The sequence below is a fragment of the Artibeus jamaicensis genome, unplaced genomic scaffold (genome assembly GCF_021234435.1).
Source record: "Artibeus jamaicensis isolate MK-2021 breed Jamaican fruit bat unplaced genomic scaffold, CSHL_Jam_final contig_477, whole genome shotgun sequence".
NCBI lineage: Eukaryota > Metazoa > Chordata > Mammalia > Chiroptera > Phyllostomidae > Artibeus > Artibeus jamaicensis.
The window spans coordinates 7447601-7465632 of record NW_026521854.1 but is presented as its reverse complement, the minus strand read 5'-3'; the positions used below and the strand labels follow the sequence as shown (position 1 = coordinate 7465632).

Here is an 18032-nt window from a genome sequence, read left to right as displayed (position 1 = left end):
CAGCTCTCCCTCCTCCCTCTGCTTCTGAGTGATGCTTGGTCCTTCAGAGACACTAGGACCCACCTGTGCCGCCCTCTGACCTGTCCCAGTGCCCCTGTCCCCTTCCCACATGCCCATCACCTCTCTGACAATTTTGGGTCCTCAGACTCCCCTTTCCATCCTCCTGGCCCTCTGGCCCCTCGTAAATCTATTTGCCCAGGGCCCTCCCAATGCGTTTGTGACTTTCCCAACCCCTCACAACCCCTAAGACACCTTCATGACCCAGCTTGACCTCCTCTAACTCCACTGAAACCCCTCTGACCACCTGGGCCCATCTTGATTTCTTCAGTGAACCCATGGTCCTGTGACAACTACACCCTCCCCTCCAATTCCCTAGGTCCGTGTTCACTCCATCATGGCACCACTGGCCCCTGATCATGGTGACCTTGTGACAACCCCTCAGCCCCCTCTCATTACCTCTCCTCAGCTTTGGGGGGCTCATCCCTGGGCACCCGCTCGGCTGTAGGCACCTCCTCAGGCACAGCTGGCTCGGGGGCCACTTTGGCCACAGTGGGGGCCTCAGTGGGCAAGGCTGGGGCCTTGTCCTCCTTCTCTGGGGCGGCTGGCAAAAGACTGACACGCTTGAAGTCCTTGGGCTCAGCCATGGCTACCTCCTGGTGCTCAGCATAGACACGGATGTCATCAGGCACCTCCTCTTCCTCTTCCAGCTCTTCCTCATCCTCAGGCAGCTCCTCCTCCTCCTCCAGGAAGTCCTCCAGGTCCTCATCTAGCTCCTCATCCAGCTCCTCGTCCAGCTCCTCATCCAGCTCATCCTCAAGGTCCTGGTCCCAGTGTGGCGAGTCCTTGTGGTAGCTGACTGAGCTGTGGCAGGAGTGGTAGGAGTCCCGGTCCCGCTCATCCTCCAACTCGGAGCCCTGCAGGCTCTGCTCATCCGGGTCAAAGTCCTCACTCAGCTGTGAGCTGCCCTGGCTCAGCTCCCCTGAGGAGGCGTAGCGGCTGCTGCCTGTAGGGCTGAGGGTATGGGTGGGGCTCAGGGGTGGGCACGGAGCCACTGCCCAACCAGCCCCAGTCCCACAGGTCCAACACCCAGTTGTTTGCTCAGCACTGTTTGAGCACCTGCCATGCACTGGGCCCCCTGTAGGTGCCAGGGAAACACAGCCATGAGCAAAGGAGACAGAAAGCCTGCTCTTGTGGCATTTATGGTCTGGGTTGCAGACAACAAACCAGATGGATGAACTTAGTGATCATTGATGACCTACTAGGTGCCGCCCCTATCCACGCTCCTCCCATGTGCTGAGGACCCTGAATCAATGTCCTCGACACAGCCCCCATGGAGACTGTGACATCACTGTGGTTATTGTGCTTGGTGCTTGACATCTCCCACCTCAACCTGGTCCTTCCACCACTGAGCCCCCTTATTCACCGTGGCCCGGGGCCTTTCTGCCTCCACTCCTTAACTCAACCTCTGCTCCCAGCCGGCCCTGCCACAGATCCCCTTAACTCCAGCTTGTGGACATACATAAAATTCACTCATTTCTCTGCACCTGGGCCCTGGCCTGGTCCAGGCTCTGCCAGCTCCACATGGTGACGCCCAACATCCACTCCCATCCCAACAGCCCCTGCTTCCCATGGAAGCCACAGAGGGGCTTCTTTGAGTTATAACCCAATCACATTCCACCACTGTCCAAACGCCACAAGGCCCTTTAGTGTCCTTGGAACCAAACCTATGCCGTGCCCAGCACCCTCATGCGGCCCAAACCCTCCAACCCCCCCACTCACCTCCCTCTCTGTCCCTCTTTCTCTCCCCCTGCTCTGGTCGCACCGACCTCCTTGCTGCTCCTCCAACACCCTAAACTTGTGCCCACTTCCAGGCCTTTGTGCTTTCTGTGCCCTCTGCCAGGAACACGCTTTCTTGCTTGATTTTCATCCCATTTCTGCCACTAAATGTTTTACTTTGAATATGTTATTTCATTTCCTTGGATCTAAAAAATAAAGGCTAGAGTAGATGCTCAGTGTCTTAAAAAGTTCCTCCCCAAATATTTTATCTATAAACTAGCTAAACTTTCTGTGGTATATATTAACTATAGGAAAATTAAAAATAAGGGTTGTTCAAATATCTGCAAAGAAATTGTATCAGTCAATGGTCAAGTCAGAGTAGGAAGCTTACGAAGTTTTCCTTCAAATTACGTTTTACCCAAATTCTCACACTGTGCAATAGAACTTTCAGCAAGGATGAATGTGTTTTCTATCTATCTAAATGCCATACAAACATTCAAGCTGTTTAATTCCATGTTGGTTATTGTCCTGTTTGGAAACCAGGACTAGGGTGGTCGGGTCAACGAGGAGCGGTGGCAGGCTGGAGTTTCAGCCTCCCCGGCTCAAGGACCGGCACCCTGCCCTGGGCAGTGGTAAGGTGCACTGGGGCCAGGGGCCCACCTCCTGGGCAAGTCTGGGGACAGCCTACTCTCAAAGGAGTGGTGACGATGGCTGGACAGAATAGGAGCAGTTTTCGGTCACTGTGCCCATGCTCGCTGGCCCAGAACACTGGGTCTGGTGCCACCAGGAGAGCTGGGCAGGACCACCTGAGACCCCTAGCCAGCTGCTTGTTGGGATTTTTCCAACAGTACTGTGTGTCTCACAACCCCCGCTAATAGTGATCTTTTGCCACCCACCCCTCCCCCACCCAGTAAGACAGTAGATAGGGACCAGTAGCTTTTTAAAGGAGTGCAAGGAGCCCCCCTGTTTCAGTGGGACCAATCAGGGGCATTTGGACTTTCTTTCCTCAGACAAAGCAGACCCACTTTTCTTAATCATGTGGAATTTTCTTACAAAATTTTGGGTAAAGCAAGGGCTCTAATGCTTATAAGAAAGTGTGAATGCTGCTTTTCTACACCTGGTTACCTATACCTCAAGCTCCCCCCAGCCCCCTACTCCTCTTTTCACTCCAGGAGACAGGGTTAGACACACACTCACACACGCACACACACACACACACACACACACGCACAGGGACCTCAGCTCCAGGGTGGCTACCTGAGGGCCTGCGGCTCGGAGAACTCCTCATAACTGTGCATGGAGTCACTGTAGGATTCCCGGGAACCCAAGGGCGGCGGACGAACAGAATACTGGTGGACTGAAGCATTGGGCTGGGATGTAGTGTAATAAGGTGGGGGGATGCTGTTGCTTGTCTCGCTGCGATAGTCACTGTCACGATCATCCACTGCACTGTCAGGGTCATCATCTGGAAGAGAGAGGAGGTGAGGAGGGAGAGTGAAGAGGGACGGGAGGAGGAGAGAGAGGGGGGAACAGAATACAATGGGGACCAAAGCAGGATCTCAGACTTAGGGGATCTTCACTGGCTGCTAATCTAAGAAGAGCAATCCGAATGAATGAAGGATATTGGGTCATATAAGTAGAGGTATAGGCTTTAGAATGAGGGAGGTGAAAACCTGCTTTGCCTTATGTGGATCAAACTGGACCTGGAGTCTGGAGTCCAGGGTAGATGCTACAATGTGAGGACAGTGGCAAATGGGAGGATGTCTTTCAGCTCAAATGTAAGAATGGGCTTTGCCAAAGTCTAGGCTCTCTGAAACCAATTTTTCCCCCAATCAGGCAGTGAGCTTTCCATAACAGGAGTCAAGCAAACACTCAAAGAAGTTGGAGGGATATCAGAAGGGCAAAGTAGAGTACGAATGCCTTTTAACCCTCAGAGATTTCTTGGTATCTGAGACTAGAGACCCCAGATCTGAACCCACAAGCACAGGAACAAAGAAGAGGCTCTGACAAAGTACCATCTGCCTCGAAGATTAGGTCACTAGGTGGGCAAGTCCACCACGCACCAGAATCTACCGATAAAATGGACCAGGGCGGAGTTGCCAAACTTCAAGTGTTATGTAAAAATTAAAGGACGTTTTTAGTTTGGTTTGTTTTCCTTAGTAAAAGGAAAACAGGTTTTCCTTCTTAGTAAAAAGAAAATGGAATTGTGTCAATGGATGTTAGATCGTTGCAGGACAGGAGAGACTATTTTGAAAACAACACTTGGGTTGAAAATGGGCTGCAAAAAAAAAAACAACCCATAACCCCCTGATTGGGTGGCCCACAGCATCAATTTACTGGAGATTTTGAACCACCAAAGAGGTGGCTCGCCTCTTTTTATCCCTTTAAGTATTTTTTGTTTAAGTATTTTTGCTTTAAGTATTATTTCCCAGATGTTTACCTATTTTTGTTTCTTAGTTATTTTAACCTTCTAATTCTTTTCCAGCTAATGTGTCTGTTTGTGTGTATGTGTGTGTGTGTGTGTGTAGGTGTGTGTATATATATATATGTATGTATATATAGATATATTCAACAAATAGGTCCAATTCTTAAAATGTGGTAAATTTTTAAAAACCAATTCATACATTCCCTCAGTTATTTTGCCTTTAGAAAAACCGTAATTAGTTTCCAGCTGGCCAAGCTGGCCCTACCCAGGCATCTGTGGATTCCCAGTTTCTCACTGAACTTGGGCTGCTGTGACCTCTGAGCTCTGCACCCCGTCCCCACTGCTGCACAGGCGCTGTCTGCGCTGACGTTAGAGGCAGAGGCGGAGGCCAGTTTCCACGGCCCAGGGTGGCGGGGTTCAGGGTGAAACTGTGATCCTGTAAAAGCCTGAGCTGGGGCATCTGAAACCTGGACGATCCCCCTCGAAGCTCTGGAAAACTGGTCAATGTCACCAAATTGCCCCTCTGACCAATTGGTTTTCTAGGCAATTATCTGGGTCTTTGGCCAAATTGGCTTTCTCTTTACCAAATTGTTCTTGACCAAGCCAAGATGTTTTCAACCAAGTCACAGGAGGCTGTGTCCATGTTCACCCAATTTTTTTTTCTGACAAATTGTCTGTTTTTGAGAGGCAAATGGCTTTTGAATGTAATTCTTTTTGTTTTCACCCAGACTCTGCTTTTTACCAAATTGCTGCTTCCACCTTTCAAACACTTGTGTCTCCATAAAAGGCTCTGCTTTTGGCCCAGTGCTCTGTGCTCTTTGCCTACTTATCAGCTTTAGCCAAATTGGTTTTAACCCAAAACATCTCTGTTTTTGATGGTATTGTTTGCTTGTGGCAAACTGGTTGTTACCAAATCTTTTCTGCCTAATGTCTATTCTGGTCAAGTGGCTTTCTGACCGACTTGTTTTTGACAACTTGTTTGGATCAAAGTACATGTAAACAGTTTCCCTGGTCCTAGAGGGAGCAGGGAGTGGAGTTTGTCCACCACAGGGAGGGTCAGGGTGGAGGAGCTCCCAGCTGGTGGAGGAGAGAGGACGTACATTCATATACAGAACAAAGAACTGGATTTCTCTGGAGGAGGAAGGACATGGGAAGAAGAGAACTCTTCCTTAGGGAGAGAAATGGGTATCCAAATTGGGGGGATGGCTTGTCTCCCTCCCCTGGGGGCAAATCGGAGGGAGATGTGTGTGAGGGAGCTTTGGAGGGAGGTCTCGGAAATGATACCCACCTGGGGACCCTTGCTCTCTGCTCTGAGACCCTCTTTCTCCCCCACCCCCCACCATCAGAGTGACTTTTCCAGGTGGAGGAGGAAGATGGGAAGACGAAAAGAGGGAGAAGTCACAGGAGAGGAAATGAGGTTATACGTGGGGAGTGGGGGGACAGGGGTCACAGTGCCCAGCTGGAGACAGGCAGGTCTCCCGTCTAAATGCCCAGGCCTTCCGGCTGAACCCTTCCACCCCAGTGGCAGTGCCCACTCCCCACCAGACAGAGCAGGACCCCCAAGACAGATGTTAATGGTTGGGGCAGGAGGGCAAAGAAGGAGCCTTGCTGTCTGTCTGGCCCCAGTGTGCCAGCCGCAGGCTCCTCGCTTCCCTGCACGGTGGGGAGGTGGGGTTGCCGAGGCACCCCCTCCCCGTGGCCTCCCAGGATGTCAGGCTGAGTACTTACTCTGCTGCTCACCCCAGCCAAAATAATTCCAGTTGCCTACAAAGAGAAGGGGCAGAGATAATAAAAGGGAGCAGGCGGCGGGGCACAAGGAGGGGGGCTCTGCCGTCCTCCTCATTCTCCCCATCTCCTCCCGCCCAGGACCCCAGTCGCCTCCTAACCTGAGGATCTTTCCCCAAGTATCACTTTGACCACTGACATTTGTCATGCCTTCACTCACCACCTTGGGAGAAAGGCAGAATATCTGTTTTTTGAGGAGGCCACAGGCTCAGCCAGGAGGTAACGAAAAGGGCATTTAGGACCAGGGTTTTCCAGCTCAGAAGTCTAGGGGCAGCACACCCCTCTCCTTCCCTCCCCTATCTTGTGTGTGAGAAAAAAAATATTGAATTGGAAATCCTAAATTTTGAAACACCCCTGTTGGGTGGGTTTTTCTCATCCTGCTCATCGTACAGGTGAAGAAATAGGGCTCAGAGAGGTGGGATGAGCGGCCTCAAGTCACACAGCCTCCGAGCTTCAGGGCCAGGAAGAGAACCACATCTCCCTTCCTCGTTCCCAGTGCCTGGCATTGTGGGAAATGCCTCGGACCAGAAACCTGACTCCCTCGAGCCTTGGCTGACCCCTCCATGAATGTTCCTAAGAGGACTTGGAGGTGAATGCTGGGAGGTGAGTCTCCATTTCCAAACTGAACCCACTCTTCATTTCAATCCACCAGGTACTCCGTCATCTGCTCCTGCTTCCACCTTGTCTGGCCCTTCCCTCACCACAACCTTCAAGGAGCCCATTCATGGGGGTAGGGGACTCATAATTCCTTCTGGTAAGGGATGGCTTCCCCCCAGGCAAGGAAGTCAAGAGACTTTCTCAGTGACATACCCCAAGTTAGGATAGAACAGGGTCCCCACACTGGGCCATACCATCACCATCCTGGGCATATGGGGGTGTGAGAAAGAGGTACGGGGAGACAGTGAGAGAGGAGGGAAGGGAGAAAAGGGCGATAAGGAAGAAGATGGAACTGGAGAAAGAAGTCGAAGTGCGGGATGGAGACAAAGCGTCATGGGTTCGGGTTCTACCCTGGGACTCTATGATCTGTCACTTCCTCCCCACTCCAGAGGACTCAGGAGGAACTTTTGGGAAAGAAACATGTCCTTGGCCCATGGAGAACTCGTCTGGGTGCCTCTGAGTATCCACAGGGCCAAGGAACATAAACAATCTTGACAACCCCAGCCTGGATGGAGGGGCAGTAGGCAGAGGAACACGATCGTCATCAGCAAAAACAGACACAGTGCAGTGGAAAGAGTCCCTCAGACCTAGTTCAAATCCTGGCTTTGCCTCCTGCCGCGTGTGTGACCTTGGGCAAGTTGCTTCTCCTCCTGGGCCTCAGTTTCTTCATCTAAGAAAACAGGTGAATGAAACAGCCTTTGTCCATCGTCCGTGCACCTATTTTACGTGTGTCGGCAGGACCGTCAGTAACCGTCTGCTCCCTCTGGCTGTGGGCTGCTTGGGGGCCTGTGCTGGCCACGTGAAAGAGCCCCTCATCTGGGTTCAATGAACAGGATTAAAGTGTCTGCAAAATGTTTTTAAGCCTCTAGATGTTCTGGAACCCCTCAAAGTGAAGGGCTGTCAGATGCATGGTTCCAAAGAGAGTGACTCCAAGGACCAGAGAGGGACACTGGCCGCCTGCAGCCGCAGAGGAGGGCAGAGCTCAAACCCAAGTCCCAGATCTCTTCTTCTTTCCACCACACTGTGAGCATTAACTGCCCACCCTTAGGACCCGTACCTCTGGAGAGGAGTTGGCCTGTTACACACAACACCCAGGGGTGGGGGACAGAGGCCAAGGAAGGGATGGAGAGGTACTTACAACACTGGTTGCTGGGGACAGGGAGAGGCTTGTCTTGTTCATCTTGGAATGAATACTGAGGGGAGGGAAGGAAAGAGGGCACGTCTCAGAGAGGCCAAGGGCCAGGGGACTGGGATGGTGTTCTGCTGTGTCCCATCCTGCCTCTCCCGTGCCTCTCCAACCCTCTCCCTCTGGAGGAGAAAGATACAGATGTGCACAGACAGAGAGAGATACATACAGAGAGGCAGGGAGACACCGATACAGAAAAAAGAAAAAGAGACACACATGAAACAGAGGCAAGGGAGACAGGATAGAGAGAGGGACAGACAGAGAAACGAGGTTGGGCAAAAATTACTCACACGTGTGTACTGCCCCCTTGCCCGCCACCTCTCACTAAAGAACATTGTACTCTTGTCTGCTATTCCTTCCCTGCCCTCACCTTTTAAAGACTGTCCTCTGGGCCACAGGGAGTCTTTGCACTGTGGGGATACAGAGCCAAGAAGATGAGGAAGGGGCGGCACGGAAGAGTGGAGGTTCAGGGGCTGAGGCTTCTGGGGGATGAGAAGTTTTAAGAAAGTCTGAAAGTGTGACTCGAGGAATTAAGGGCTGTGGGGCAGAGAGGGGGTGTGAGACCGCTTCGGGGCCCCTGTATGTGCTTGTGGGTATTTGGCAAATGCAGAACTTGAGTCAATTGAAATCACCATCATATTGTCAGTAGACTGTTCCTGGCTGACATCCTGCTTGGAAACGGGATCACGGGAGTCACCGATTCAGTCGGGTTATAAAGAGTGAGCGACACGGATACAGGGAAAGACAAGCAGGGAGACAGAGAGCAGAGGACACAGGGAGATGAAGAGAGACAGACGCAAGAAGGAAAGAGCCCCCCATGTCAATACTCACCTCATCCTGGTCCCGCATGGCATTCAGCTGCTCCAGCTTCTTGGCCCAGTAACGGGCCTCCTCCTCAGGAATGTCTGGAAGGGGAGTCCTGGCTGTGAGCCTGAAAGCCGCTGCCGTCCCCTCAGCACACACCCCGTGTATCCTGAAGGCCTACAGGGCTGGTATCCAGTGGGTCTGGGGACAGGGTGGCAGCCCGGTCCCACCCTGCCCCAGCACTGCCTTGGGGATGGATGGGGAACGGGAGAGAGGATGTACCCTGGCATTACAACGGTGGGGGAGCCATGAGTCTTGGAGGGATGATGTGGGAGAACCAAGCTGCTTCCAGGAAAGGTGGAAAGGCCTCTTTGTGTCTCTGCCTTTGTTTATCTCTGCTGTCTCTGTCTGTCTCTGTCTCTTTTCTATCCCCAGCTCACTCCTGAAGCCAAATCTCTCACCAAGGACCAGCCAGGGCAGCTCAGACCTCTGTTCCACGGATCAAGAAGCATTTGCTTCCCCCTGGTGACCTGTACACAGCAGGTGCACACCTCATCTGACTCGCTGAGACCCAGAAAATCCTCTCTTCTGGGGAGAGGAAACCTTGCACTCACAATGAGGTTTGTATGGCCTACCCAGGCCTGACCATTATCCTGACTGGGTGAGGGTCCTGCACCCCCCAAACTTACCTAGGGGCAGCTCAAAGCGAGTGTCAAGGAGGATGCGGTGGAAGGTGGGGTCCTTGGTGCCACAGATTTCACTGTCTGCCATGATGACCTGGGAATCCAGAGTCAGCCACTCTCCAGGACCCTCCTGGGTATAGGGAGCAATGAAGACAGGGGTCAGGTTCCAGATCTGGTGAGGTGGATCAGGTGTCTGTTAACACAAGTTGTCTCCCTCATCCCGTCTCATCCCTACCCCAAAAGCCAAGGCCACACCCCCACTTTACAGATGAGGAAACTGAGACTCAGAAGGAAGAGCCCAGTGCAGGGCAACATGGGGACTTGTCCAGGGAACCCGGAGTCAAAGATCCAGAGAGAGGGCCCTGTGGAGTCAGCAGGGGTAGTTACACAACTACTCCTCATCCATGATAGCAGTTGTGCAGCCCTAGCTTCATATAAAGGCCCTGGTGCTCCCACAATCCAGTAAGGAAATCCTTCCCCAAGTGCATGAACCAGTGCCCCTGGGTTCAGGGGACATAAGCCATTCCGCTGGTGGGGTCCACTCTGAACTTCAGTTTCTTTATCTTAAATGAGAAGGATGTTCTGTGGAATTTGCTTTCCACAGCCCCAGGGAAAGGCTGGTAGGGGTGAAAGTAGGAGCCCAGGATCCTCTGCATGTATCCAGGGGGTAGTTATGAAGGGCTTCCCAGAGGATAAGACATGGGAGCTGAGCTTAGAAGGTGATGGGAGGGACACTGGAAGCCGAGGAAACAGCTTATGCAAAGATTCAGAGGGCTTTCTTGGGGCCTGTAAGGGGTGGAGGTTGGGGTGTAGAGGGAGATAAGGCTGGCAATGTGAGCAGGTGCCATCAAGAAGGACTCCCAAGGGAGATGTAGAGAAAGGGTAGGAAAGGGTCTTGAGGTAATAAGATGCTGCTGGGCTCAGCATGGGGGAATGAAATGGAGGAGGAAAAACTTAAGGTCGAGAGGCCAGGATTGTCTAGTACCTTCAGGGCTTGTGTGGCCTTCCTCTTGCACAAAGTGCTAATTGTTCACAATATCCCTTCCCCTCTCTTCCATAGGAATACATTTTTAGCTGGATCCAGGGCTATGCAACATAAGACTACACTTCCCAGACTCCTTTGCAGCTAGTGGGGTCACATGACTAAGTTCTGGCCAATGGGATGTGGGTAAAATGCCAAGGTTTGGCATTTTAACTTGGAGGGTAAACTCCATTCCTTGCCACCTTTCCCTTCCCTGGTGGAAATGCAAATATAATGGTGGCTCTCCAGCAGCCATCCTAGGCCATGAGGTGGAAGTGCATGAAAGGAAGGGCAAATAAGATGGAAAGAGTTCAGGCCCTGGTGACTTTGGAGCTGCAACTGCAGCCCCAGACATCTACATGAACATTGTCAAGGGGTGGAGGTTGATGTCCATCTTGTTTAGCCACTGGCCTCGGAGCCCCTCCCAGGCACTGCTCCCCAACCCTCAGCCCACCACTCACTTCATTGGACTGGCGGATGGTCCGCAGGGGGATCCACACGGTGCCCACCATGGTGTCCCAGATAAGGCCCTTGTTCCACACCTCCACTGTCAGCCCTAAATCTAGGCGGTTAATCTCACTGAGGAGAGAGAGGAGGGGGCGGGAGTGAGAGAATGGAGACTCAGAAAAGTCAGTTCATTCACCTTGGGACATACAGCCAACTGAAATTCAAACCCTGGCCTGGGTGAGCCCTAGCCAGGACAGTAACACAGTGATTCATGTTTAACAGAACTGAGATGGAGAACTGAGGCCAAAGGGCTACGTCACATGCTCAGGGTCTCACAGCGGAACAAGGGCTCCAAGCTGGGATGGAAGGGCTGGGACAGATATCACACACCTCCTACACCTCAACTTGCCTGGTGCCTCCTCAACCCCTCAAACCTCGAGAATGATGGCTAAGTGAGAAAGATGCCCAAATACCCTTCATGGCCCTGTTATCCCAGGATAAGGGCATCTGGGGTGCCTCCATCCTTCCGAGTGTCGTCTCTGTCCAATCGCATGGGGACATCCCTGAACATGTGAATGATCCTATCCCTGAGCACTTTCCCGGCAGGCCCCACACTACACATAGGCAGATTTGGGGGGAAACCTTGGTGAATGTCCAATTCACTGAATTTACCAATTTGCTGAAGACTTATCTTAAGGAATGCTCTTGAACATATATGTTGGCTGTAACCTAGTCATTCAGTTACTTGTTTTCAGGGAGCTGGGGACCACCTTGTCCCTCCCCACTTTACATCTTCCTCAGAATTGTAAGGCCGGCTCCTCCCTTCCTTCCCCATATGCTCCTCTGCTCCAGGACCCTAACTGGGTTCTCTCACAGCTTCCAGGTCTGACAGCCACCAGCCAGGCTCTGCTCAGGGGTGGAGGGCTGCTTGGGACCAAATCCTCGCTCTTCCAGGTAGAGGCTACGTGACACTGAGCAGGTGGCTTAGCCTCTCTGGTCCTCTGTTTCCTCATCTGTAAAATGAGGATTACAGTAGTGTCCTCCTTCCCAGTGTTGTAGGCAAACTGAGGTAATCAAAGCCTTAGCAGAGAGCATGGCACATGTTCCCATCATCAGAGCAGGTGGGATGTAATAGGAGGGCCTGAAAGGCTCCAGGTCGAGAGGAGGGTCCAGGTCATGAATGCATTCAATGACTAGGCAAATATGCATTGAGTGTCAGGCCCTGTGCGTGGTGTGGCGGTGAGAGTAGCGACAGAGACCCACCAGGCCCTACCCTCCTAGAGCTCACAGTCTGGGTTCAGGGGCCATAAATATGTCCAAAATTCACATAAATTTGACCAAAATAACAATTGGTAGCAAGGCCTGAAATGACTCTTCGATTGCAGCCTGGCAGTAGTGGTCAAGGAGGGGACACAGCTGAGACAGGAAGGATAAGAAGGAGCCAGCTGGGAGGGGCAAGGAGGCGGGAGAAAAGGAAGTGCAAAGGTCCTGGGGCAGGAACAAACTGGCCATGTTGGAGGAACCCTGCAGTGGTGGCTGTGGCTGGGGCAGGTGAGCCAGGAAAGATGGAGGGAGATACTGGTGGGAAGTCATAGGGGCCAGGCCTCTTCAGGGCTATGGGAAGGCATGCGATTTTTGTTCTGAGGTTGATGAGCCACAGGCAAACTTGCAGAATGAAAGGAGGTGATTTGCAGTTTTAAAAATATCCCTCTGGCTGCCTGGAGAAGAACAGATTGTGAGAGGCACATGCAGCAGGAGGCCCGGGTGGAGGCTGGTGGCACTGGAGACTTGGCTGGTGGCATCAGAGATAAAGAGAAGTTACTGGGTTTGGGAAGTGCTTTGGAGGCAAAGCTGATGGGTAGACATGGGACAGAGGGAAGGGGAACAGAAGTCCCAGACAACACCCAAATATTTGGCTCTGCCCAATGGGACCAGGTCTCAGTGGGGAGGCTGCGCAGGACCAGTCAGACTCACAACATGAAATCCTGTTCCCAGCTGGGCTGGCTGCCCCGCACAGCGATGGTCGTGCTCTTGACATTCTGCACCTTCAGGGTCACATATGTGTTGAATTTCTCTGTGGTGGTGAGAGCAGGGTTAGTGCGGCGGCTCAGGCACCCCTGGTGCCCCTTCCCAAGCTCTAGTCAGCCTGCTGTGATCCCCAGGTGCTGTGCGTGCCCGGCAGTGGGCAGGGGGGCCCAGGGCCAACACGATGCTCTGCTTCTGTGTGTCCCTTCCACTCCCAGTCCCCAAGGTTCCCCCTATGACCAATCCCTTAGAGCACAAGGACGGGGCCTTGGTGCAGGGAGACGTGGGATTTGGGGATGCTTAATCCTGCTGCTTAGAAATAACTATGTCCAACAGCCTTGGTTTTTAGCTGGGAAAACTGAGGTCCCACATGGGAACAAAAGTGACTATAAGAAACTCTAACACCTCTATGAGCCTCACTTTCCCCACCTGGAACCTGATCTAAGAGTCCCCACCCTATCTCTTATGATCCTGGGAAGGGCCATTGGCTCAGGGTGAGCCCCACCCACCGAGGGGTTTTCAGAGGACAGCTGAAGCGATTGCTGGGACCACAGGCCCTGTCTGACATTCTTTATCATGATTAGCAGACACACAGCCCAAGTCCCCCACCAATGGCTTAGATCCCCCTTCCTTGTCTCTTCAAGAGATGGACAGACAAACAGACAACATAGGACAGGACAGGTATAGAGGCCACTTACCTTGGGCACCATCAAACTTGGCTTTTTTGACTGTGGAGAGAGACAGAGATAGGGAAGGGAAATGGGGAGAGAGGCGGGGAGAAGAGAGACAGAGGGAGAGGAAGAGAGAGAGACAGACAGACATCAAAATAGAGACAGAGCAAGAACGACAGAGAGGAGAGAGACACGGAAACAGAGAGAAGACAGCGGCAAGGGTAGAAAGCAAAAGAGATAGATACAGAAACCAAACAGGAAAAATAAAAAGAAGATAAAGACAGAGGCAAAATTAGAGACAGAGACAATGAGACAAGGAGAGGAGGAAATATAAGGAGAGAAGGGAGGCAGGGATGGGAGGGAGAGAGAGCAGCCATCAGACAGGTGAGCAGAGGCAGATCTATGGGTGGAAGGAATCTGGACTCTGGGAATAGTCCATGTCCCTCCTCCCTCCATATCAAATCCCCCTAAAGCTTCTCCCCTCCAGCTATGCCTTTACCCTTAATTGAACAAGATTTAAAAAAAGGAGCTGGGCAGGTGGCAGAAGAGGCCTCTTACAGGAAGGCCTCCAGGATTGCCACAGAGGGAGGACAGTTGGGGAGGAGGGGAGAAGGGAAGGAGGGAGAGAGGAGAGACAGTCTCCAGTGACCCCATCCCCCTGCCAAGCTAGCAGGATTTCTCCCCCAATTGTCCAGTTCAGCCTGTCCTACTCCCCAGGTTTGGGGCCCAATATGCAAAGAGGACTAGAGGAGGTAGAACAGGACATCCTGGTCCTGGCCAGGAGATTGTTAGAGCTGTCCAGTCCCACTTACCTGTGAAAGGTGCAACCCAAATGTATGCCAGGGTCCTGTGTGGTCCAGCCTCTTCAGATTTCACATAACCCATGGCCCTAATGATTTAAAACAATTTCCCTCTTCCCTGGCTTTTCTTGAAGGATAGTAAACTCACTTTCAATATCTCTTGCCCCCTGCAGCTGCCCCCAACATCTTTCTCCACTGTTCACGCTCCACCTCCACCTAAAATCTGTTACCGAACTGAGCCTCTCTCCTCCTTTGCAGTTTCTGCTACCTTTAAATTTGCAAACGAATGTTTTTTTTGAGTAGGCAATACACACACATTTTACAAAATCAAACTAACCCCCAAATTTTACAGTGAGAATAAGGTTCTTTCTATGCTAGCCCTCATTCTGCCTCCCAAGTGTACCCAGTGTCACCAGGTATTAGACAGAGAGCCTGGCCTTGGCAGTCAGGGGCACAGGCGCGTTATTTTATTTCCTACACAAACAGTAGCATTCCACACCCTCTGTAGGCCTCGGTGTTTTTCAGTATGTTCTGAAGAGTGTGTGTAAGCAACTTAGAGGACAAATTTTTAGTAACAGAATTGTGGTTTATTTCTTTGCTTTTGAGAGTGAAGTTTGGACTTTTTCTGAGCAAATGCCACAGGCTCCCATCTTGCTTATATCTCTGTCCCCATCACTTGAATTTCTGCCATGCAAAAGCAGCTGAATGGAGCCAGTGAAGAGAGAATTCCCATGAAAGGAGGGCAGTGGGGTGGTCCTAAATACTTGTCAGTATTGCTCGTTCCTGTTTGGGGGTAGGGGTGCTGTGCAGCAGTGGCATTGACTTGCAGAAGAACTGAGTGAACTCCCCAGAGTGGCAGAGGGAGAGTGGGAATGAGCGCCTCCTTATGCCTCTGAAAGACCCAGACTTTAAATGCCAATGATTGGGCATCATACCCCCACCTGGGTTTGGGTTTGGAGGTGAAGTGACCAGGGAGCTCTTGGCTGGGCGTTGGGAGAGGTGGAGTCCAGTGGAGTCAGGTTCAGTTTACCACGCTGTGTGACCCTAGGCAAGTGAACTCTCCACTCTAAGCTTCCATCTCTGTTTCATGGCATTTCTGTCTCTCCCTGCTCTTCTAGACCTGGCTCTGTGTGTGTGTGTGTGTGTGTGTGTCTGTCTGTCTGTCTGTCTCCTTCTATATGCTCCTGTATTTTCTGTCATGGCCCTCTTCTTTTACCCAGCTCCTCCACCCTGGGGCTGAGAGAAGCTCGGGGTCCTTAGGACTGTGTGCACCAGGAGCTCTAGTCCTCCCTCCTTGGGGGAGTTCCAGCTTGCCTGATGACTGTGAAGGGAGGGGGTGCAGGAGCAGAGAGGGGAGGGAGGATGGTGGGGGAGACACAGACAGGGGCTGAGAAAGGCACACACAGAGGGACCTACAGGGGGAGGAGAGGAAAAGGAGGAAGAAGGGGGTGGAGATAACAAGTCAAGAAAGTCAGGCCCTGGCTGGTGTAGCTCAGTGGATTGAGCCCAGGCCTGTGAACCAAAAGATTGCGGTTCGATTCCCCGTCAGGGTACATGCCTGGGTTGCAGGCCAGTTCCCAGCAGGGGATGCACCAGAAGCAACCGTACATTGATGTTGCTCTCCTTCCCTTCCCTTCTAAAGATAAATAAATAAAATTTTTAAAAAATCAGACAAAGAGACGCAGAGACAGAAGGAGAAAGACAGAAGGAGAAAGACATGCTAGGGATGGCTAGGGATGGCAGACAGGGGGAGAGAACTGGCAGAACCAGGAAAGAAGAGTTGTACAGAGGAAGCTGAGGCGGGTAGGTGAGAGGCCCTGGGGGATGGAGGGGGGCTGACTAGGGTCTAGCCTCACCTGACCCATGCTCCACCCTGCAGCTCCCACTGTGTCTCCTTTCTACATATCAAGACAGGGCTCAGAGAGGCCACTCGTCCAGAGTCTGTCCTCCATACTCTCCTGAGGGGGTCTGGGCGGGGTTTGGGGTGCTTGGCGCCTCTCCTCGTCTGGCTCCTCCGTGCCGTTTCTCTCTACTCCTGTCATTGTCTTTCCGTCTCCTTCCTCCCCTTCTGCCTTTGTCTCTGTCTCTCTTGTGCCCACTCCCACTCCTTTCCCCTACCCACTTTCCTGCTCCCCAGGCCTCTGAGGACCAGAGGGCAATGGGCTTGGCTGGGGTCCACAGCAGTGGGAGACTGCTGGAGGTACCAGCTCCCACGGCAGAGGCCAGGCTCAGGCCTCCAGGCCCCTTCAGGGAGTCTAGGGTAACGATACCAATTTATGTTCTTCCTGGGGACTCAGAGAAAGGAGGGGGGACTCAGGGTGGGAGAGGGGGCTCAAACAGGAAAGAGGGGTGAGGGAAGGGGCCTTAGAGTGGGGACAACTCCCGGGGGAGGGAGCTCACGGCAGGGCGCCGGATAGCGGGAGGAGGGAGGGGACTAAGGGAAGGGGCTCGGGGAACCCGAGCCGAAGCGCGGGGGCGGGGAGCACACCGGAAGTGGGAGGAGCTTGGAGGGGCGGGGCTTCGGGAGCGGCCGGGCGGGCTCACGGAAAGAATCAAGTCTCCTTCTCTCCCTCCTTCCCCCCACCCCACTGCCTTCCCGTCAGCAAATGTCTTTCCCTCGGCAAATGATCCCAAGTCATTGTCGCCTGCGCCGCCATCACCGTCACGTACGCTCCCGCTACCTTCCCCGCCTTCTCCGGGCAATGGGGTCACCGGGGCGGAAGCGCCGCCCCTGCCCCGCCAGCTCCTGGTCACACGCAAGAGGCTATTTATAACGAGGGCGCGGAGGGCGTGGGCAGCTGGGCCGCCGGGAGTGGCGGCTCAGGCCGGGGCCCACTGCCCGCCCCTCCGACTAGCCGGTGAGCGACGCCGCGGGATTCGCGTTGTCGGGCCCGGTCAGCAGCGCCGCCCTCCCGGGGGGCCCGTCAGCACTGACTGATTGATGTGGTTGCACAGACGGACGATGGCTACGGCAGAATCAGTGGAGTCAGGAGCAGGGCTCCCCTCATAGGCGCTGCCAGGCCTTGGACCTCGGTTTCTCCATCTGGGAAATGGGGAGAGGTAGAGCAAGCGGTTCTCTTCCTCCTCTTCTGGTCTTCCCTTCTCTTCCTCCCTCTCCCCTTTCTTCTTCATCAGTATTAGGATCAGCATTACTATACTATCATTATTACTACTACTATTAATAGTAGCATTACTACTTTTTAAGATATTTTTATTTATTTTTAGAGAGAGGGTAAGGGAGAAAAAAAGAGAGGGAGAGAAACATCGATGTGTAGTTGCCTCTCATATACCCCCAACTGGGGACTTGTCCTGCAACCCAGGCATGTGTCCTGATTGGGAATCAAACTGGTGACCCTTTGGTTCGTAGGCCAGTGCTCAGTCCACCGAGCCACACCAGCCAGGGCTCACTGCTACTTTTATTTGGTTGGATTTTAAATGTGCCCCTGGCCTGGAAGGCTCTGGATTCTGAGGTCGATTCCGATGTTGGGGTACTTGGTCTATGACCTGCCAGGCCTGGAGGTGGGGGTGGGAAGTAGAGGATTCCTACCCTGAAGAGAAGCGGCTCAATGTCTCCTCCCCTACAGGATATGCTTACCAGGTGTCAGAAGTCGTTACAAAGGGTGAGGGGGGAAGCCTAGAGAATTCTGAAATAAATTCTGGAACGTTTGGCAGTTTCATATGTGATGTTGATGGCGGACATGAGCTTTGTGATAAAGACACTGGCCCCACTGGTTTGGCATCTGGGAAAGAGA

At 52.7% G+C, this 18032-nt stretch overlaps 1 protein-coding gene across 1 annotated transcript in view; it reads right to left on the bottom strand.

Moving 5' to 3' along the window:
* The window catches only part of UNC13A (unc-13 homolog A), a 55523-nt gene that overhangs the window by 32390 nt on the left and 5101 nt on the right, over positions 1–18032 (bottom strand). Inside the window, exons 2-10 of the mRNA XM_053668183.1 lie at positions 13508–13537; positions 12759–12858; positions 10799–10916; positions 9323–9446; positions 8661–8734; positions 7782–7836; positions 5930–5965; positions 3034–3241; positions 457–1011 (exon numbers count right to left, since the gene is read on the bottom strand). Coding sequence (XP_053524158.1) covers positions 457–1011; positions 3034–3241; positions 5930–5965; positions 7782–7836; positions 8661–8734; positions 9323–9446; positions 10799–10916; positions 12759–12858; positions 13508–13537 — 1300 coding nt within the window. The remainder of the gene's footprint in view (positions 1–456; positions 1012–3033; positions 3242–5929; positions 5966–7781; positions 7837–8660; positions 8735–9322; positions 9447–10798; positions 10917–12758; positions 12859–13507; positions 13538–18032) is intronic.